We start from the raw sequence: 23690 nt of genomic DNA, 5'->3' as shown, positions 1-23690 counted from the left end.
CAATCATGTGTATTTGAGTGACCATAGCCTCAGTATCAGTGAAGACAAGTTAAGTATATGTAGACTGTAAACTGTTTTCGCTTGTTAAAAACAGCATTTTTGCAGATGCGCAAGATATAATGAAGTTGCTCTTTGCTAAAATAAATATTCTGTGACTAGAAAACAAATTTAGAATTTTGGTCTGACATTTAATGAATATTAATTAAAATTTGAAGGTTAGTTTAGTTCCTTCATACTAAAGTCAGTCATAGGGTTGAGGACAGCTGAGCATAAATCTGAAGAAGAAAACATATGGTTTTAATTAGTGTTTTCTATAGCTTTCTTCTATTGTGACAAATTTTGTCATAAACTTGACACCTTTTATATGTTGATTGTCTAGTGTGAATATATTGCCTGGTTAAAACACTTCATAATAGCAGTTCTGCTGTATAATAACACTGCTGCTGTTTGTGTGGTAAATATTTCAGAACCACTCCCATCTCTTACTTGTAATTGCTGTCCCTACCCACACATCTAGTTTAAAGTATCTTTAAGAGCTGGCATATGCTACCTCAGAAATTGTTTTTTTTAATAGAATAAGAGTACTGCAGACTTTACCTTCTCCAGAGGCCAGCAAATCATTTCTGCAATTTTCTGTTTCCAGTGACCTATTTTTGAAAATACGCTATAATTCCAAAACAAAAAGCATTCACATATGCACTAGCGTAGGCAAAATGTCTCTCTTAGTAGAGTGCAATTATACAAGCAGGAACTATTTGCCACGTTGCTGGAGACTAGAGAATTAACGTGCTGTTCTTGGCAAGTTGTCTGCCATGTGTTTCAAACCTTTTTCATGGCAGGGAAACGCGCTACTTTTGTGTAAAAAGGCCAGTGTTAATTTTCCATCTTAATTCCTCATGCATAATAAGGAAACAGCAACTTTTATACTATCTACTTGTTCTGTACTCCATATACTGTAAATCTTTGGAAATTATGATGTATTTTTGTGAGAGCAATGGTGGGGTCTCTGTTAATTAAAAAAGATGAAATAAATTTTAGCTGTGGAGTTATGACTAGTCACTCATTAGTTATCTATATCATAGTAAGTTACTTATTGAGTGCTATTACAGTGAAAATCTTAAGCAAGAAGTATTCTTTATGACCTGGATGCTGTGCTGCCTTTTTTTTGCATTTCTGAGATGTCATACTTGACATTTTTCTTTCTTAAGTCTACCAAATATTGACAAAATTAAAAAAAAAAAAAAGAATGGTTAAGAAAATATTATGCTTTAGAAGCAGTGTTTTATATCATGAAGGGAACCTAAAGGAAGTTAGGTGAGCTCTAGTTACGAACTTTGTTCAGTGATTTCTTTGATGGTAAAGGCACTGTGGAACCCTTTCTTCCAAAGATGTAGGTAGGCTGCATTTGACTAGGACATGTAGCAGAGTAGCATTTTCGTGAAGAGTTAGTTAGAAACTGTTGACCAACCTTAAATACTCGGATTCTATTAACTTTGTCTTACATTTAACTCAGATTAAACTCCTCAGTGCTGAATATGGTTTAGTCTTCTATGCTTTTCTGCAAGCTGGTGGGAGAACTTGACCACTGGTGAAAGAAACATGCCATGTGCTTGTTCTCATTTACAATTTTCAGCCTTATATCTGTTTTGTTTTTTTGTTTTTTTTTTTTTTAACCTCTACAGTATCTGTCCTTCAGGTTGAGTTTCTTCTTTTCTACTGAGTATTTAGTAACATCACCATGTCCTTCCTAGTGCAAGGCTTATATTATGAAAGACAGATCTATACATGCACGGGCACTTGAGTAGTTACAGAAATAGAAGTTAACAGAAATGCAAGATATTAAGGAATAAATTGTACAAAAGTTGGAAGAGGGAAGTGAATGTTTAATATTAGATTTGATTATTAAAATAGGAAAGATAGCAAGGGAAATGATGGGTGTCATAATTCTTAATTTCCTTGAAGGGACTGGTGAGAACTGTTCCTCAGAAATTAATAGCAGCCGTATAAATATGAGGAATAAGAACTCATTTTGCCAAGGAGTTGATGACATTGGATGAAAAGAGATAGATTTGTTGTGCTGTTAAAGAGAAATAGGAATCAAAGAGATCTCAGTAGGATCTGTTGCCCTCCTCTAAAGCTATACCTGTATAATGTCTATTTCGTTTTTATCAGCTTTCAGAAATCTTCCAGTGTTGGTGACTCTGCTATCCCTGAAGGTGGTGTATTTCAGAGCTTTACTCTTCTTATGGTCTACATGTTGTTAATTTTTTTTTTTTTCTATTATGTACCCTTGCTATAATCTTCTTGCTGTAAGTTGAACCTATTGCTACATGTTGTATTGATCAGAGAATCATAAGAAAGTTCAGGGGTGGAAGGGATCTCAGAAGATCTCTAGTTAAACCTCCTGCTCGAAGTAGTGTCAACTGTGAGATGGGACTAGGTTGGTCAATGCTTGATCTAATTCCTTGTAAACCGCTAAGGGTGGAGACTGAGCAACCTCTTTGGGCAACTTAGCCAGTTTTTGATTCTCCTCATGGTGAAAAATCTTTTCCTTATATCCAGTTTGAACTTCTCTTGTTTCAACTTATGTCTATTATATTTCATCCTGCCATGCACTACTGTGAAGAGCCTGGCTCCACCTCCTTCATAGCTTCCTCATGGGTATTGGAAAGCTGCTTTTAGGTCCTCCTAGGGCCACCTCCTCTCCATGCTGAAGAATTCTCGTTCCCTTATTTTTTCCTCATTCCTTAGTGCTCCAGCATCTGGTCATCTTGGTGTCCCTCTGCTGAACTTGCTCCACTTTATTGACATCTTGATGGGCCTAAGACTGCATGTGTTATTTCATATATGATCTAACAAGTGCTGAATAGAATGGAATAGATCATTTGGTCTGGTGGCAGTGCTTCTGCTAATACAGTCCAGGATCATCTTGGCCATCCTTCCAGCCAGGAGACATTGCTGGCTCGTATGTGGCTTGAGATCTGCCAAGACCTGCAGGTCATTTTCAGTTGCTCCCCAACCAGTGAATTCTCCCAGCCTGTCCTGTTTATTCTTCCCCAGCTGCAGGGCTTTGCATATGTCCTTGTTGAACATTGAAAGGTTCCTGTTTGCCCACTCATTCCTTGAGCATGTCTACATGCCTCTGAATGGTAGCCCTGCCGTCAGGCACATTGGTTGGTCCTCTCAATTTAGTGTCATCTCCAAACTATGTATAAGTGCATATAAAAAGTGAACTCCTGTTGTCTTCTCTTGAAACTTTTACCAGTATCATTATGCCTGCCATCAGTCTTGTGTTTATTGAAACAGTCCATTTTTTTCAATGTTCTGATATCAGTCATGACTTCTAAACCTGATATTGTTACTGGTCTCTTGTAGTCTACCCTTTATTTGACACTCATTGTCCAAAGCTGGATGCATTATTTCACCTGGAACATTTTATGCCAATGTGATATTTGCCTTTTTGCTACAAAATAAGCTTGACATATTCAACTGTGGTCTACTATAACGTCTTGATCCTGTTGTATAGAACCTCCTACAAAGCCAAATGTTTCCTATTGTGCAGTTGAGTATTGCTTCATTTGAACTTGTCATGGTACTTATTGAATTGCATCCTATTATTTTTAGATTATTTCTCATCATATAATCTGAACTCTGCTCAAATAATCTTGCAGTCTCTACCAGTTGGTTGTCATCTGTGAAATTAATTTAATAAGTGTGCACTCTCCATCAGGAGTGTCTTAGATCACGAAACTATCAAGTAAAACTGGGCCCAGACAAATGCCTGAAAAAACTTGATTTGAAAAATCTTTTCTATTGACAGTGGGTCATTGAACCAGATAATTTTGTATGCATTGTATTGTTTTTTTAGAATATTTGTGAAAATTTAATGTGTGTGACAGTGTGCAGTTGCAGGGATTTTTTTTTCCATATGTGAACTCCATGGGAACAAGTGCAACAGAAGCCACTTCTGACTTTATTCCTCATTTACAAGATACTTAACCTTGTTAGGATGTAGTGGAAAGCAGGGATAGAAGACTCCATAATTGAGAAAAGTGTGATTTGTCAGACCTGATCTTAGAATTATGGAGGGAAGAAGGTGGACATTGGGCTGTTAATAGTCTGTGCTTTATAATATTGGATATTAGCTCTGAGGAACCCTTAGTAGTGTCTGCTTTGAGTATTTGTTACTTGTAGCCTAGCTCAAAACCTCTGGAATAGTTGGGGCTCCCTTCTTTTTGACTTTTGATCACATCTTTAGTTTTTCCTTCGAAAGTTTAAAGCTTGCCAGTACTTTCTTGTTTTCTATGACAGTGAAGGAAGGGATCTGGCTTTTTTCCCCAAAGCAGGAAAGAGACATGATGGTCAGGGAATGTGCAGAAATGTACAAATGAACTGCTTTTATTTTTATTTTTTTTTTCAAAAAGAGAACAGTGAAACTACTAATAATACTATCTAAATTAAAAGTCTTTCTCCAGTGTGATTTTTTTATCTTACTATTAGTGTGAAGTGCTTTTTTTGTTTTTTTCATAAAGCATATACAATTTGGAATATTTATAATTCTATTTCTATTTCTAATTCTACCTGATTATGCTTTTTACTGAATTGCCATTTTTTATTCTTCCCTTGTAGTTCAGTTAGCATCTGAATTTGGAACAAATGTAATGCAGGAGAAATACTGTAATAAAATGTGTTTATTACAGAAACTTGTAATTCCTTTAATTATTCCTCAAAAGATACAATGCCATTATTTGTGAATGTTCTATTTTATGATAATAATAATGATAGTTTAGACTGATGCACATTTTACCATGTTAAAATATTTTTACAACCTGTAACATTTTAAATATATCTTTTTATTTAGGGTATTCTCTTGGTTTATGATATTACCAATGGCCAGAGTTTTGAAAATTTAGAAGACTGGTATAATGTGGTAAAAAAAGTGAATGAAGAATCAGAAACACAGCCACTTGTGGCCTTGGTTGGAAATAAAAGTAAGTTATTTGTACTTAAGTATTAATTGATATACTCTGGTTGTTGCTCTCTATTGACATAATGGCACAGGATATATATATCTAGAGTAAAATGAAACTAAATACTGTCTTGTGTGTTGTTGCTGCGTACAGATGACATATTTGGGTGTACCTCAGGATTCTAGTTGTGGGCAGTTAGGTTGAGGGATTTGCTGCGTCATGCTTTGCCTAGCCTGCAGCCTCTCTGCCTGTGCTTTCTTTACCTTGGAGAGCCCACAGGAGTAGAGGGATCTCGCTCACCCATGTCTGAATTTGATAGAGCTTCGGGATATAGCCTTGGCAAGCATCTAGAACGGAGAACTGGGAAGCATTTCTGCATCTAATAACAGGTATATTTCATGGTTCTCTATGTCAAGAGACTGCTAAATTAACTACTAGTATATATTATTGAAAATAACTACAGTCTCCACTAGGCATAATATTTATGAGTTGGTTATTAGGGGTTTTTTTGCATGTTGTCAGTAGTTTTTGCATGAAGTTATGCGTTTCCTGTTTTCAGATTTTGTAACCTGTTCTCTTTTTGATCACTTAAGTATGATACAGTGGTTTTCTTCTGACCACCAAAATATGCCACTTTAAATAATCATCACCTAGTTAGTTTCCTAATTAGATTGATTCCAAATTCCCACATTTCCATCTAAGAAATCTTACAGAAACATCCTTATTAGCATATCTGAAGTCTTGATCCTGGATCTCTTACCCTTGTTCTATTGAAGAGGATAAAAGCAACATAAATAAATTTTAGAACAAAGTGGTGGAAGCAGATACAGATTTTTTTAAACAGTGTAAATGTATTTATTGAACAACAAAAAAGAGATTTGATTTTTTTTTTTTAACTTTTCAGGTAATTAGTGCCCATGTCACAATGTCCATATCATGAACAAACCTGAAAAAAGTACCTCATCTAGCAAGTTAGCATTCTTTAAAAGCATTTGAAAACAATGTAGAGACAACATTTTAATTTGAAACCATTAACTGTAGTGTTGCTACTGTGATGCTGTAACATTTTGTATTAATTATGAAAGACTACTTATCTTCTGGGAAGAAAATAGAGAAACTCTTAGAGTTATAATATATAAATAGCAATTCTGAAAGTGTAACATTGACAGTGTTGTACTCTAGCAGACCAGAGTCAATAATACAGATTCTGTTGAAATTCAAATGAAAAATATTTTTCATTGATTTGTATTTTGACTCAAAATTGGACTTCCTATCTGGAGTTCTGCAAATCATGTGAAGTATTTACAGTAAGATACACTGTAGCATAGGATAAATGATGTTCTTTTGCTGAAATGACACCATAGAGGTAGAAAATCAGACACTGGTTTCCATTTGAAGTTTTATTTCTGTTATATACCTTAAGTATGTAGATTTTTCTCATATACATGCCTGAAATTCTTTAAAATCCAAGTATTTCCTTGGGAGCATCTGTAAATAGAACATGGTTTTACAGGTGAGTTTCCAGATAAAAGCTGACACTGACTAGTGAAAGGGCTTTCATTTTATGAGAATAGCAGCTGATGGGACAATGTGCTTGCTACCTTGTTTTCCTTCAGAAGCTATGTATAAAGAAAAAAATCAAACTGTTACTTTCATGTGATCCTAAGGATATTTGCTGTTGTTACACATATTGAGCATGCAGGGGATGCTGTTCACAGAGGTCTTTTTTGCCTTATTTTTGTTTCAGCATGATAAAAATTAAGCTTTTAGAACTGTATTGCTTTTCTGAATTCTATGATAGGGGAAGAATATCTAGGAGGGCTTCCACCTCAATACTTTAATCCTGTCAGAGGTAACTGTAGTCAGGCTCCTCTTGTTACATAAATAGAAAACAAGGTAAGTATATAGAAGCATGGTCTTGACTCTTGCATATTATGAAAGGATAAAGCTAACAGTACTAATCTTTGGGTGGAATCGCTATGTTCAGAATAGCTCAGCTTCTTTACTCAGTAAGTGATAAGACACTTGTATGCAATGCAAGAGCAGTAGTAGGTTTAAAGCCAAGAAAAGCCATGTGATGAATTGATGAACTTCTTTGACCTCATGCATCATACAGGAGAAATACTTTCAGTCAGTAGTTTCTGTCTCGGGATTGTACTTGTTTTTGAGTTATACATGTCTTTTAGGAAAGTATCCAGGTATGCTCACTTAAAGACTAGAAATGTCTATAACCACAGACAAGTTACTCTAATGTTCTTTCTGAGAGAAGTTTTAAAAAATTGCCAAGAATGCACTTATTTTCATTCATAGCAAATGGAAAGCATTGGGCCAGTATTTAGTTACCTAGATAAGAATTTGAAAGCCCAGCTGAAATAATCCACTTTGAAACCTTGGCCTAAATTTAATGCTGCTCTTTTAAGTATATTTAGCTTGACTTAGTCTTTCATTTGTCCATTTTCACTTACTAATACTGTCTGAAAGAAACGTCTGTTTTTCGATTTTTGGGGTAAAAACACCTGTGATCTCTGCTGTAGTGCTTCAGAAATAGGAATAAAGCTATAGTTTTAAAAAAAAAAAAAGCTTGGAAGAAAACAGCAGTGTTTTTCTTCACACTGTAATATAGAAATCTGAAATGAAACATTAATTCTATCACATAAAAATCATTTCCTTGGGTAACTTTGTCACTGAAAGCAAATTAAATCAGATATAGTAGTATATGGTGCATAATTGTGTACTAACTCTTAAATTATCTATAAACCTGCATGATTTGTTAGTGTTTTTTTGTATCAATTTGTAGTCGTTCTGTTAAATGTTAGATTTGCACAAATTTTTTCAGTATTCCACCAAATTTGAAATTTAAATGAATCAGTGCTAGTTTTGACTATTCTGTTGCATTGTACTTTGCAATAGATTAGAAGCATGAACACAGCTACTGTGTCTGTTTAAAGTATGGTAATTAACTTCAGAGTGTGGCAATTTATTAAAATGTCCTCTTGTGATTCTAAGAGAGTAATATTTACTCATGAAACATTGGAAAGGTGATTTCTACATACAAAACTCCAATCAGTTTCCAGTCTCTCATCCATCAGAAATTTATTTGAAAATAATACAGTACTATTCATTGAGATCTCCTAAATTCTTGACCTTCCCAGCTCTCTTTTTTTTTCTTTTTTTTTTTTTTTTCCTCTTTTATTTTCTTTTTTATTCAGGATAAGCTAAGATGAAAGACTCACTGCTCACTAATTTATTAAAATAATTGGGAGAACAAGAGGTTCAGAGATGCAGTCCTCCTTTATGAAAACAGTACTTTATTTAAGGTGACTGTCTTCCTCGAGGTGCTTAGTTTTATTTTTAATTCTTCCCACACTTTATTTTTTTTCCATAAGCTAACCTACATGTTGAGTCAGATAGAGTAAAAAACTGATTTGAGTCAAGATCTTGCCCAGACCTGCTTCCCACATTTATGCCAGATTTTCAGTTATTTCTCTGCCTTTCCATAGATTTTTGTCTGTGTGTTTGGTCAACAATGAAAGGAACTGTAAAATTTAGTGCAGAATTTCTCTTTTTCATGTTAATTTTAAGTCATAAGATCTTAATAATCCTAAAATTTACAGTTGGCATTGAATCTTAGTCACCTTTCCTTGTAACTTATTTTGTATTATTTGAATGTTATTTAATACAAAGTGTATTTGAAGTGAGCTTATTTCTATGTTGCTAATACCACTTGATTTGTACCAGAAATAGGGAAGCAAACCTTTTTGTTAAGACTAAAAAATGCTTTTGAGTTTCAATGCGGTAACTTAAAACTTTTATGGATATGTTGCTGTCAAATACTTTGACTTATATTGTGTAATAGAAATAAAACTATAGTTATCAAGCAAATTAATTGTGTTTTGTGCATTTAGTATCTTGGCTTAAATTTGGTATTGACAGAATTGAGTAATCACAGTGGATCTTCTAGTAGTTAGTGTGAATTAGAGAGGTTTTACTGTGTTTTGTATGACTGATGTGTTTCTTTCCTTTCTACCTTGACTACTTTATATATTTTCCTCTGCACTAATCTATAAGCAGTCTCCTCAAGTGTCGTACCAACATTTTCAGTGGATATATTTTAAACAGAAATTAACCCAGGTTGCATAGGAGCTACACTCGTTTTGATTTATAGCTACTGAGATGGTCTTAGGGCAGTGGTTATCTGTAGCTTATATAGGGGGTAGGAATTATCAGGTACCAGTGTATAGCGGATGGATGAATGATTTCTATTCTTAGAGATATTAACCAGATCCACTCCTCAATAAAGACTAATAACTCAGATTTTTAAACAGTCTTCATGACAGATGAGGGCACAGAGGAGAATGCATCAACGCTAATTAAGAATGTTGACCGTTTGTTCGTCTCAGCCATGATTAATTGATCTTGGAGAGCTATCTCTGAACAGGAAGTGGTATGCTGTTACAGTGTGAAGTTTAAAGGTTACATTTTAGTGTACCCTTTAACTTGCATTTACATAAAACGTAAAATGTTTTTACCTATCTTATCTGAGTGCAGAAAGAAACATTTTCCAGCCCAGATACAAATGAATGTTTGGTGTATACTATGTACTAATGTGAATCTGGCTGGCAACAGGACATTCGCAGTCTGCTCTTGGACTCTGTTACTGCCTTATATACTTAGTCTCCTCAGTTGTACTCAGAAAATTTCTTCATTAATACTCATGTTTAGATTCTGGCTTATTAAAATTCAGAACTATACATTTATTCTCTTGTCCCTCCCAACTTCCTCCAGCTGTTTTCTGTTCTTTTTTCCTGTGGGCTTGCACTTATTAGGTCCTTCACCTGTAATTAAGACAAGCGTTGAGGAGAAAATGCAAAGACCCCTGTTCTTTTGAGTCTTATGCCTAATTAAACTAAAGTTCTTGTATGCCTAACAGCAGGTCCAGTCACCTGAGCCTCACACATGCTCCTGGGATTGGAGGGTAAACTACTTACATGTAGAGACTCCCTTAAAAAGAAAACCTTGTCCTGTGCTAGGGTCAATTTACCAACTCATTTGAATAAATGTAGAATGCTACCCTGTTTTAAAATATGTATAGAATGTTTGTCTCAGCAAACTTATGAGATTAATAGAAAATTGCAGTCTTATGGATTTGTTTGTTTCAATGGTCAGGTAACTTTTTTTAAGAATTATTTTTAACAAGAAACTTTAACTTAAATTAATGAAAGGGAAAATCACGGGTGAAAATGACCTTTCATTCACCATAATAATATATTTCCAATACAGTGTCTGAATGTGGTCTGTATTACTTTAGGGATGGAAACAATCTAGAAGCAGACACATTTTTGAGTGATAAAACTATCTTGCTTGTCTGAGAAAGCATCTCTCTTGCAAGATTTTGATCCTAAATCATGCTTGGCTTAATATTAATGGTGCTGCCTACCATCACTGCCAAAGTGATTTATTTAATTTTGATTGTTAAATTGCCATGTGGGCAAATCTGCTAAGCTGTGCTGTGATACCTGCCACAGAGCGATACATGAATGGAGCCTGAGCCTCAAGTGCCGGTTTTTAGAAAGTAGCTGAGCTCACAGAAAATTATACAGAACAAAACAAGGAAGGTTTTTTGCTGTTGTGTAGTATTTGTTTAGACTGAGAAGGGAGAACACCTAGCAGGATAGATCACAAGCATCTGGGCATATATACTCTATTCTGGCCCCAGTCTTCATGTAATTTGCTATGATAAATGTCTGTTGCATCTGATTGCAAATCAGCCCATATTTTACTTGGACCCTTTCAGAACCCTTCATAAATTGATTTCTTGGATGAGCAGTCACATTGGACACAGCAACTACTGAATCACGTGGCTAAGGGCAGATTTTTAGACTTCTGGACCCAGTGCTGCAGCCATTGCTGGAGCATGTATAAGATAGATTTTGATGGTGGATCTTAAAAGCCAAGTGGCCTGTACCAGAGTACTAACAAAAAAAAAAAAAAAAAAGAGTAGAAAGTGGAAATATTTTTTGTCATACTGCTCAAAAGATAATTAATAATAATTATCATAATTTTCTGCCCAGCCTGTCTTAAGATGAGTTTCTGTTGTGCATCATGGATAGGATTACTTAGTAGTGAGCTTGCTTTTTGATTTGTGTTCTGCTGCAGTATGGGATTTGGTACAGGGATGAAGCTGAACAATATAAACATCTTGCACTAGAAGATATATTACTGTTATACCGCATGTCTGAGTTTGAGATTTGTACAGCTAGACAGAGACCTGATATAAACAGGTGTAATTCCATGAAAGTCAATGAATTTTCATTCATCTGAACCAGGACAGATTGAACTGTTTGCTGAAATTAATGTTTTCTCATTCAGATCATACAGTGCTTTAACAAGAAATTGAGGATAGTCATGAAGTTGTCCAACTGACAGACAGTTGTTATGCTTTTTTATTTTAGTGACTATGAATAACCCAGTTCCTTCTTCCTGCACTTAAAATCTTGAGGTTACACTTAAGTTTTTTATTTGCATACATTCTTTTTGCCTGCTAAGACCAACCAAGAACTAAGTCCAATTTCAAGAACCTGGTAGAACAGTTGGAACACAAACACCAGTGTGACAGAAGTAAATAGTATATTCTCATTCACTAACAGTTATGCTTAAATTCAGAAAAATCTTTAAAGATGTCATTGAAAAATGGGAATAGAAGTAAACCGTTTAAATACAAAGGTTAGAACAGTATATGTATCCTATTTTTATAATAATACACAAATGAAATGCTGAGAGATCTCTTACTGTTTCCATGGATTTTGTCTGTAGTTTATTTAGCAATGTAGACATACGTCTAATAAAAAAGATGCTGCATAAACCATAGTCCAGGCTGAATGTGCTTCTGTTTTTGGTTTAGGTAGAAATGTTTTTTCTGGCTGCGTCCTTCATACTTAGGTCTTCTTACAACAAATGGAAAGCCCTTAATTGTACCTAAGGGAATAGTTAATCTATGGTGGACATATGGTGGACAAAAGCTGAGTCTAGTAAATGAAAAAAATTTATAAACAGAAAATGTGTGAATGTCTGCACAGTCTGAGAGTCATGGGAGATATTGTACTATTAGATTGTAGCTTATTTTAAGTTAATATATATTCTTTTCTATTAGTATATTCATGGAAATCAGTGCAGCATAAAATATGTAGTTTTTAAACCCAGTCAATTTCATGTTTGTTTTATTGGACTGCAAAAAATACCTGGTTTTAAGGCAGGACTAAATTTATTTTCTTTGCAAGTTGTCCTGCTGCCACCTTTGCCATATGACATAAATGCAATTTGATTTCATTAGTGGAGTGAAGCGCTCTGAAATTTTTAAAAGTTACAACATTTGATTGGGGGCAGTTAATCTGTGTTAACCCTGAGCAGCTCTTGGGCTTTATGGATTCAAGCATTATATGTGGTTGCACTGCTCCAGCAAAAGGTTAAGTATTAATGGAAAATGTTCACAGCTCTTTTACTCAAAGAAAACATGTTACTTGTAAGTTTTCTTTTGATTTTACTTTTACAGTTACATTGAATGTCTTCATTCATTTAGCCATCCATAAAGCAAATATTGTTGCACATGCAGTGGATAATAAGTCTTTTTAGGACTACTTGTGTGGTATGTCACAGATCATTAACTGCAAGTAACCACCTGACTTGAGGGAAGTCTGGAAGCATCATTACAGTGAAATAAGCTTTTATTTCTGTATCACTGCAGCACATTGATTTGTAGGAATGTCTCCACTAGCTACTGTAGAAATATATTCTCATATATTATTATTGAAGGAAGTTGATGAGAGAGGATAACCAAATTTCAGGTCTGAAAAGGGCATTAGTATTAGGATTTTGGACAAGGTGGGAAAAAGACAAGTGCTATTGTAGCATTATTTTCTGTTTAAAGGCTAGATAAGTCAATAAAGTAATCTTTTTGTAGTGCTTCAGAATTAGACAAATAAATATAGTAGCAGTTGTACAGTATTTATGTGTACACTGCAAGTTAAACTGAAATGCATATAGTAATTGAATATGTTTACTACTCTGTACAGGCAGAAAGTGTGGAAGAGAAATTTCTTCCTAATCAGCAGGGAATACTCAAGCTTTTTTTATTTATTCCAATGAACCATAAAAATTTAAGTTTTTATTGAAAGTAACCAGTAATTATTTCAACTCAATTTAGAGGGTGAAGGATAGCCCATGTTAATATTGGGGAATAGTCATAATGGATAACCTCCATTAATATGGTTAATAGAAGTTTGTAGTGTGGAAAATGAAATTCTGAAACATTGTCCTGAAATTATTTTAGAAAATTTGAAGTTCTTACAGAGATAATAGTTCTTACAGGTAAGATAATACTGTAGGATTTTCTTGCTATGTTGATGTTTTTCAAAATAATTTGCTGTCAGATCCTTAAGGAGGAAAATACAATAGAAGACAGATAAATGAGTGTTCAAATTGGCCTCTTTTAGTGGCATAGTATGAACTATGTGCATGAAAATTTAAGAACGAAGAAGAAAAATTATGGGGAATGCATTATATGTGTAGTTTAAAATTGTCAGGACTTTATCGTGTTTATTGGGGATTTGCAAGAGAAGAAACAAATTAATAGTACTGTTTCAGTCCAGTTACAGCTCCATACGCTTGATATAATGATACATTCTGAGTTTATGATGCCCATTTCAGTATAGGAGCATGTATACTCTGCTAAATGTGTGGCTTTTTTGATAGATCTTTAAGCATCTCAGTGGTTTCCTGACATTAGTACCTCTGGTTACGAATTCTTCATTGTTCTAGTATTTGAGATGATACATCTTGATGAGGTTCTGAATGAGCTGCAGTTTCTTTCTGCTCTCTGTTTTGGTTTATTTTGTAGGTTGGGGAGGGGTTGAGAAAAAAAAAAAAAGGGTATTTGAAAAGAGGTATTCCATTATTTGTCTGTGTAATAAGAGACTGTGGTGTTACCATGGGAGTAATTACTAACCCAGTATTGAACTTTGTTTGATCTTAACAGTTTACTGAGATGAGTGGTTTAAATGTAGACAGCATTGCTGTTGTTATTGTTGTTATTTACACTCTAGGCTTCCAGCCTTCATGACATGGAAGATAACCTCAAAACACGTTTGTTGTTTTCAAAGGAGAGATCTAAGATTCTGTAGTGCCAAAAATCAATGTTAAAAATGGATTAAGAGTTGCTGAAACATGTTGATTAAAGAGATGGATTACAGTGATGATGTAAATTAGAACTCTCGTTTGTTTATTTAAAAGTAAGTCTTAAAAGAGGAGATCTTTATGTAAATTTACATAGTTTCTATTTCAAAAATACTGAGTTGCCTATGAAATTTTCATTATATATTTTAGCTTTTTTAACTTAAATTTTTCACAGAAGTAATGCTTTCAAAGTTTTATCACCCTTGTTTATCAATGCAACAGTATATTTTGTAAATATGACAAGGGAATTGTAAATATGTAACTTCTGCTGAACCTTTTGAGAAGGTTTAATTTAATTTCATCCATTTGTCCTTTGATGCTCTGAACACAAAGAGTAACCATCCCATCTCATCCAGATTAGTGGTTTTAGCACTTAAAAAATTTTACAACTGTAAAATGACCCATATCACATTTGTTTCATTCTGTTGTTCAGTGTGGGAATCACTGACCTTAAGATAAAAATTTTGATGGTTTACATAGGTGTAAATGTAGAGCACATTTAGTGACTTCACATGAGCTGCTCCAAGTTTACTCTGGTGTTTTCATGACTAGCCTCTAGGTTATAATATTATTTTGGATTACTTTTTTAATATATATATATATATATATATATATATACACACACACCCACCATGTGGTCTTTCTTTTGTGGTAAGTATTGTCCAATATGTTTCCTTAATTATGTGTGGTAATAGGGATATATCATACTAGTATAATATTAGTAAGTGATGGTAGAATTCATTAAAGTTTTGAAAAACATATACAGAAAGAGGATAACATTATCTTTTCTGACTTTGACTGGAGAATTTGTTCCTAGGCATTCCTACATAATAACATTTGAAAACTGCCATCAGGATCATTGGTCATTTGATTTCAATGCTAAACAACACAAATTCAGAAAGAGCTACAGACTAAATAGTTGAATGGAACACTCAGAGTAGTAAAATGTCTTAAGAAAGGCTTGCTTTTGAAAAATACTGGGATATAATAATTTTGTATATTGAGGACAACTTTAAAATGCTGGAATTTGCAATTGTAAGCACTTTTTTTGTAGTAGATAATTTAAAATTAAGGCTGGAAAAATAAGATTTTTACAGATAGCACACCTTTGATACTGTGGAAAGAAAGAGAGGCCCTCAGTTGTGAAAAATTTTCTTTAGACCTTTCAGAAGTTTGGAGAGTAAATTGCATGTAGGCATGCAGAATGAAGAAAGCAGTGTATAGGAGCTGTTGCTCAGGCTGTTGAACTCTTTCAAAAATATTCTTATGTTCTGCTGCCCACATAGAAAATGGTGACATTTTGGAGTCTACTTCTCAGTCCCACTTCAAAACATTATGGAAAAACTTGAAGTATTTTGGTTTGGAGATGCCACTGCTATGTCTCATGGGAAGTGTAGTGCTGATGTTTCTCTTCCCATTGTCCTACAGGCTCTGCTCCTGATGCTGTGGATATAAAGGCTGGTTTTGTTTGTGTTTTATTTTTCCCTTTATGTCTTCCATGATGTATCACATCCTCTTAGGTATGATAGGACTTTATGAAGTAATGCATCATGGATACTGTCCAGCTGGCAAGTCCAAACTTGGGAGAAAATAACAGTGTAAGACAAACAAAAAACCCCTCTTATTAGGCACCATACTGATCTTTCTGAATCAAACTGTTCTGTTCTCTTGGTTGGAATTTTCTTAGGGAGTTAGTTTTATATGGAAAAATGAGCCCTTTCTGAGCAGAAAAAGCAATTTTCAATGTAATGAAAAAACCCTGGTAGTTCTGACTGATGATTCTGGACTGGTCCAACTGTAGAGAGTTTCCAGAATTTTTGATTTTGATCCATTGTTCAAATCTAAGAATACTGATGTGGTAGTTAATTTTAATGACATTACCCTGTACTTGCCTAGTCTGGTTATGCTGCAATTCTACGAGGTTAAAAGTGGTTCTGTGTGAAGAGTATTGACAGTTTTTTCAGAGCAATATTCAGTAAACAATGCTGTAGAGAAATTTTCTAGAAAGCACTGTATAAAGCAGTAAATATGGAATATAACTTTAGACTGTAGAAGGGTTCTGGGTTTTCCTAGAAGTTACTGTGTTCTTTACTCAGTTCTTGTTACGCTACAGTAACTGTAACTTTGCACAACACTACTGATGTCTATCAAGAACAATTACCGAAAATGTATGGATTTAATAATGTTTGAACTTATAAGTGTGGTGGGTTTTTTTTCTTTTTTAATGTGAACAGTCTTTCTTTCTTAAGTTGTCTCAAGCTACACAGTAGAAGTAAAAGAAACAACACAATGAAAGAATAAAGAACAGTCATTGTAGACATCTCTGTTGGCAGCTAAAACATCACCTAATTAATAATTAACAATTTTATTGGGCTGGCTTTTTAAAATATATATGTTAAGATGACCTCCTCTTACACCATAAGTTTTGCAGTTTTGTTTTGGGAATGGTGTATCCAAAAGGTTTTTAAAGAACAGTTACTGGTGTAGTTGCATGTTTAAGTGGTTGATCACTAGGGCAATAATGCTGGTTTCTGAGCACAGCCAGTACTTTTTCCAGCTGCTTTATAGTGATATCTTGAAGCTTAAAATGTAATCTATACGGGTAAGCCACAAAAGCCACTATATATTAAAGCAGACTCTGACAGTAAATCAAAATTGAACAGCTGGCAACACTACTAAAGTCATAAACTTATTTATTAAAAAAACTAAACAGAAGAATTATATTAAAAAGAGAGGAATATGTTCTACAGACCAGTGGATATAGCTTAAAACCTGGAAAGTGCTGCAGATTAAGGGCCCAATTTATGAACATCTGTTCTGGCAGTTTCTGTGAGATTCTCATGTTCTTTACAATAAAAGTGTGAAACATGTTTTTCCCCCCATACTAATCATGCTTTTCTGCAGTTCATAAAACTTGCATTGAGCCTTATGCAACTGGGCCTGTCTGCTTTACGCACTTGCTAGAGTAATTACTATTCATGAAAGAGTAAGTACTATAACAATGTCACAGTCCCATGGTATACACTTATCCTGATTTGTTCCAAGAGGTCTCATTGGCTTCAAAAGCAGTGAAAGAACATTGAAATTTCCTTCATATATTTAAACTTAGAGCATGGCATTGAATTTATAATGTAAGTAGGTCATTAGAGAGCAAAATGGACAGAAAAATGTCCTGTACATGGATTCTTCATAATTCAAGCATACTTTCAAATCTTTTTCTTTTTAAGTTACCAAAGCAACTGTTAACTCCCGTCATCTCTTAATTTTGAAATAAATGATCATAGAATGATTATTTTGAGATGTTTACGCTGAGTAGTACCCTACATTTTTGTAGAAGGAAAGATAAACTTTGGAAGATAAACTTTAGGATATTCTTGATCTGCTTTGAGAGGGAACTGAAAAATTACGAATTTAAAACTGAGTGTCTGGGTCCACTGTCAGCACTGTTTTGCCTTTGACATCAGTGTGACCAAGATTTGTTTTGGAGATTTTAGCCACAAGCCCTGTTTTATAATCAGGCTTGATCTGCATGGCACAGGCCATAATATTTTGCTCTTTAACTCTCGCTTCATGTCTAATAATTCAGATTGAACTAGAATAGATCATTATGAAAGGCCATCAGTTATTTTCTCAAGCAATGCAGACTATTAACACCGCAAGCACTGCTGCCATTAGGAGACAAAGTCAGTCTCCTAACAGTCAGAGATTAGGAACCAAGGTGCAGAAGGAACACCGAGCAAACATGCAGTAAAACCCCTTTCCTTCTCCTGAGCGGAATATATTGCTTTTTTTGATGGAAATGCTTACGCTTTGTTTCCATTTGAATTTGTTTAGTTTCACTGTATTATGTCTTTATATATTAGGTTGCAGAACCATGTGCTTTTTTAGTTGTTTAATCTGAGGAGAACACTGCCAACTACGAATTATCGACACTAAAATCTCTTGAGCTCCTTTTAGGAGCTAGCTTCTCATACATTTAGGGTCATACTAACTGACAGCAGGGAAAAGAAAGAGGATTTCTGGTATTCTTTGGACAAAGACATATCATATGAGAATGAGATATTTTCTGTTTCCATGCCATCCGTTTTTGAGCATTTTATAGTGTGGGTGCATCTCTGTGGTATTATTTGTAGTGTGTATCCTTTCCTGAAGTTGCTTGGCCAGTTTTTTCTTCAGCTAACTTGTGGAATATTAAGGAACTCTATTTCTTCCAAATATATATTGGTCATTGATAGCTCCTTTTGTCTTTACATTGAGCAATACTTTTATAATTGATTTGTGTATATCTGTAGTGCTGAGGGCAATACTGTTAGGCAGTAAATCAAAAAATGAATTATAACCGTTTTGTGGTTATGGAAGTTGAATTTTCTTTTTGTTCTAGTACGAATCATGTTTTGTTTGCAGTATGAGTCATTATTGTCAGTATTAATCTCAGTTCTTAAAGCATGGTTTTATTTGTAGAAGGTTTGTACACATTAATGCTATATTTGCTTTATCAGTGTGTTTACCTGTGGTGAACTTTTATTTGTTACGTTTGATGTGTTAAAGTGCACAAATGTAATTTATATTCACCTGCATAAAACGATTTATTTGTGACTTGGATTTCATTTGTCAAACTGTGCCTTAGATTCAGCAAGGAACTAACCTGAAGGAAATCAAGGCTTCATATCATCAAAGACAATACCAAGTTATATCCCAGAGGAACCCTGGGCAGGGATTCAGGTTGTAGTGTTTTTTATTTGATCTGACTAGAGTATTCAGGATTCCTGGTTATGATTAGTTCAGATTTTCGTATTTGTTATGAGTGTTTTATTTCTCATCCGTGAGTCCCTTGTATGTCGGTAGACAATGGAGTCAAACAAATGACTGCATCACTAAAATTTTCTACCTGTCTCCTGCTATTAGGCTCTGCCATCCAGGCTAGGTTACATGTCTCTCTTCTTGCACTTGTTATCCTCTTCATTCTCTTTATACCTAGCCTCTTGTGCTTGGTACAAAGGGAATGCTCTTAATGTTGTTGGTTTTCCTTTCCATTTGTAGGTCTTCTGGGATTGCTTCTTCATCAGCCTGTTATGGACACCAGGTTTTTGTTCTTTTTTTTTTTTTTTAATAGTTATATTTTGAGAAGTGTGGGTTACTTTGCATACATTTTTTAGTATATTACACAACTTATAAAAATTCTAGCAGCTTCCCTAGCTGAATAAACTTGGTGGATGAACTTTTGGTTTAAATAGTAGCTGTGCTAGTGCACTGGAAAAGATTTCTTTTGGAGCTGTTACAGTCTACAGGGTATATAATCCATGTGGATTAATGTGGCATTTCCTTCATAATCCTATGAATTTTCTGCCTTAAAAATACTTTCATGTTTTCCCTTAGAGTTTTAGTAGAAAAGACCCTTTAAATATGTGGCAATATCTAGAATTATTATATTGTCATTGTGTGCTTTTGTACTTAAGGTGTACAAGTATAAATAAAACGTGGCATTTTTACTCTCCTTTCTTTCTGTGGGTTTTTTCTTTGTTTGAGTTTAGTATCTAGTGCTATGTATTAAGTAATTGGGCTAAGAGGGCAGAATTTTGTGAGTATGCTAGTGCTTAAAAAAATAGACTGCTGTCTGGTGGGATTTCCAAATGCGGTTAAACCATTGCCTAGTTGCTCAGTAGTTGCTTTGGTACTTTAAGAAGTCCCCCTAGGAATGCCTGCTTGCATCTTTCAGTGTCTTGGTACCATTGCAAATCTGATTAAATTTAATTATTCCAAAAAGACATCTAAATGCAGAGGAAGTTAAATTCTTTTGAGAACGAAACCAGTAAATATATGGCATTATTAGTGAGCTAGTTCTGAGTTGTGTGTCTGAGTTTCTAGTTCCTAAATATATTTGTGAATAATATTGGAACCTGTGAAGCCACTTCATTCTGGAATTAATTTTAGGGTTGCTCTGAGGGAAGAGCATAGTAGATAGCCAAATTCTATTATATTTACAAAATACAATTTAATTTAATTTACTTTTGGAAAACATTTCTGAAGAAACATGGAGTTAACTTCCTATTAACTAACAAAATCACTTAAGTGTGGTGCGCACTTAGTTTCGTGAAACTTCTTTTGTGTGTTTACTCTACCTCACTTCTTGCTCTGGAATTCTTTTCCCTAGCATCAGCACAGCTGCATCATCCATTTCCACGGTCCTTTTAACCTCCACTTTTAATTAAAAAAAAATTAAATCAGATGCTGTTTAAAGCTTCCCGTTTAGTTTTGGGAAAATAAAAGTTCACATCTAGCTTAGGCGTGTGTGAACAGCTGTTAAAAGCCACAAGCAAAACGATACTTATAAAAGTGGTGGGGGGAATTTTAAGAGCAAGCTGCCAGTTTGACTGTACTTTTCAATAGGTCTTCACTTTCAGCCAAATGCTTTTAACAATAATTTTCTTTGAAAAAACCTGAGCTTTATAGAAGCAGCAACCCAAGCAGTTAGGCCAGTGGTAATAGGAGGCAACTTGCCATTTCTCTTTAACTTTTTATGAAATTTTTCTTTGAATCTGGGGAAATTGCTCATTAGAGAGGTTGGAGGGGCTGATGTCCACCCATGCCCACCCACCATGTAGGTACATCTGTCCCCATCTGATTCTAATGAGGGATCTTGTCCGTTGAAATTCCCAAGTTCTAAGTGTAGAAAGATAATACTTCCCTTGTGCCATATTTTGAAAGCATTATAGTCCTGCTCATGACTTAAGCATTTTGAAGTGGATTTTGAATAGGATTTCTTTTTTGAGTCTGAGTTACCAAATCAGTCTAATCAGTTGGTCAGAAATATGCAGGGTATTTATCAGATGTTGAATATTTAAAAGAAAGAGGAAAGATTTAGACTGTTCCTTGTTCAATCCACCTTCTGTACTGTAAGGATCTTTTAGAGAGAAAAATAAATAGTTCCTTCAAGAACATTTTCATCTTTACTAATGTTGGAGGGCCTATAAATGAGTGTTGAATGATCTGTGACCTAATAACTATGTATATGTATCTCTGGAAGTCACTTGGGGAGTTTTCTTTGGCCCTGTCCTAGCTGGTCTATTCCTTAAGTGAGACATCATTGCTGCAACACCTTCCCAGATGTGTGGTGACAGTCTGTCTGAACAGATGTGACCTGTCACACCAGGTTACCCTGTGGTAGGGGGACAACAAGTTTGCTTAGCTCAAGTGTACTGTGTCATTGTACGTTAATACTCATGCAGAACATGCCTCTGGATGTGGAATTCTCTTCACACAGTCTGGATGCCTGGCAGATATATGGCTGTAGCACAGGCCTGGCCTACATGTGGCATATAGATAGTGTTGTGCATGGTAACTTGTGCTGATCCACCAAGGTGAGATGTCACCTGAGCCACACTTTCTAATTAAGTCTTTGATTTTTCGTGGGACAGCAGAATGATGATAATCATAAATGCTTTGGAAGTTTCTTCAAAGCTGCATTTTTTTTTATTTTTTTTTTTTTTAATTGAGGTTGTTGAGGTGTTTGTATCTTTTGATTTTAGCAGATAACAACCTGTGTTAACTGGTGCTGTCACTAATATGGTCTGTCTTGGTATTTGGTACTGTGTTACACTTGTCTGCTGTACTGGGGTTTCCATACCTGAGTTATACCTTCAGTATCGCTTTTTCCCACAACAGTGTAGCTGACTGTGTGCAGCCTAGTGTTTTGGGTTTGAAGGTTCAGTATGGCTTCCCTTTGACACATCTGTCTTTCAATATGCCCATGTTTTCTTAGCATGGGCAGCTAGTGAAGGTGATTTGGGTAGCAATCTAAATTCTTTTAAAGTTTAAGTTTGTAATTTTTCTGTTTATATGTGTAAGTATGTTATGACTTCATATTATTAGTAAGCAAAAACCAAAAAGCTTGCTAATCACTTCTGATTTCTTGGATGTCTCATTTTTGTGTTGTTTAATTAGAATTCCCTAAAAATTACCCACTATCATTTCATTCTGTCAAAGTGAGTATCTCTGGTGCCAAACTGTAAAGCTTTCGTAGGACTTTGTGTATGCTGGGATTTGAATTCTGGATAAAAATCACAGAATTATCCTCAAGAGTTGGGAAAAGTTTAGGTCGTTCCAGTCTACATAGTGTATATAGGAGGGCAATAATAACCAGAGAAATGAAGAAGCTCTTATATGAGGAGGGATGAAACAGGTTGAGTTTTGTAGCAGCAGGGAAAAGAAAACAGGTGTATAAAACTATGAGAAGAGACTAGAGAATAATTATATAACATCTTTTCAATACAAGTGTGAGGAAATCTCATGTCTCTTATTAAACAGCAAGTTTAAAATAAACAGATGAAATTACTTTTTCACATTGTGAATAATTAAGTTCTGTTCATTGACTCTTGTAGAAGCCAAAAGTGAACATAGGTTCAGAAAGGAACCTCAGAGATTTGTGGAGGGCTGGACCACCAGTGGCTATTGAATGTATCAGCTGTATTCCTAGCAACCTGGAGTTGCCGTGTCAGATTGAGGAACACAGACTGCCTGAAAGTGAGGTGTGTATCAAGGAAAGATCATTGCAGTCGTACTGCTTCTTGTTTTCCTGCCTCAATACCTGGTGTTGGCTGCTCCTTGAGGCAGGTTGCTGGCATAGATTATACCAGACCTTCAAATATCAGATTTTTAAAAAATAAAATTCCTGACCTTGAGCTGTTACAACTCCTGCTCCCCGACTCCATCCTCCAAAAAAATCCCCAGAACAGCAAATAAAACACCCCCCACCCCCCCATTTTGCCCTAAGTGCTTTAGGTGGTGTAGCTGTATCTATGTGTATTACTATGTAGCTGGTTGGTTGGAACAGTGCAGATGAGAGAATGCTACCTGGATTCTGCTGGTTGCTCCAACGTCTCATTTCTTTTTCTATTCAACAGTCTTTGGATAAATTAGTTAAGAAGTCTGTGGGATAGAGAGAGGCACTGAGTATCTGAGTAATCCCCAGTGATTAATTTTAGGCCCTCAAGGTCTTTACAGTATGAGCTCTTAACAATTTCAGCTGTGTTAGACTCTTCTCAAAACCCCATTTCTTGCCTAGTCTATGTTGAAGAAGCTTGTTTTGCTGAAAAATTCTAAAAATCTACCATGTTGTTTAACATATTTTTAGATAAATGTTTTAAATGGAAGTATGATGGTGACACAATTTTTCAAAGAGTGCTCAGTGATGGCCTAAATGAATGTATAACCATTAACTAAAGTCTCTTTACTATCCTAATTCTGAAAACTTCACCCATGGAAATGATGCCTGTGGACACTCCATGCCTTCTTAATATGCATTAGGAGGGATGTACTAAGTCACAAAAAAACGAGGTCATCATCAGGGCCGTGATAAAATTTTAGTAGATAATATCTTGGGGTTATTTATGAGAGACTTGTTAATTTCTTGACTCATACTCTCTTTCCTTTTCAAAGCTAGCAAAGGAAATGCTGCTTATCCTTGAGGACTCCTAACTATAAAAAGTAGGGTGG

The 23690-nt window shown here is 35.0% G+C and overlaps 1 protein-coding gene across 1 annotated transcript in view; it reads left to right on the top strand.

Moving 5' to 3' along the window:
- Positions 1–23690, top strand: part of RAB28 (RAB28, member RAS oncogene family) — a 67819-nt gene that overhangs the window by 15520 nt on the left and 28609 nt on the right. Inside the window, exon 5 of the mRNA XM_026846928.1 lies at positions 4862–4991. Coding sequence (XP_026702729.1) covers positions 4862–4991 — 130 coding nt within the window. The remainder of the gene's footprint in view (positions 1–4861; positions 4992–23690) is intronic.

Source organism: Athene cunicularia, assembly GCF_003259725.1.
Source record: "Athene cunicularia isolate RWA chromosome 4 unlocalized genomic scaffold, athCun1 chr4_part1, whole genome shotgun sequence".
In the NCBI taxonomy this organism is placed as follows: domain Eukaryota; kingdom Metazoa; phylum Chordata; class Aves; order Strigiformes; family Strigidae; genus Athene; species Athene cunicularia.
The sequence above is the reverse complement of the archived record's forward strand: the minus strand, read 5'-3'. Positions and strand labels throughout refer to the sequence as shown.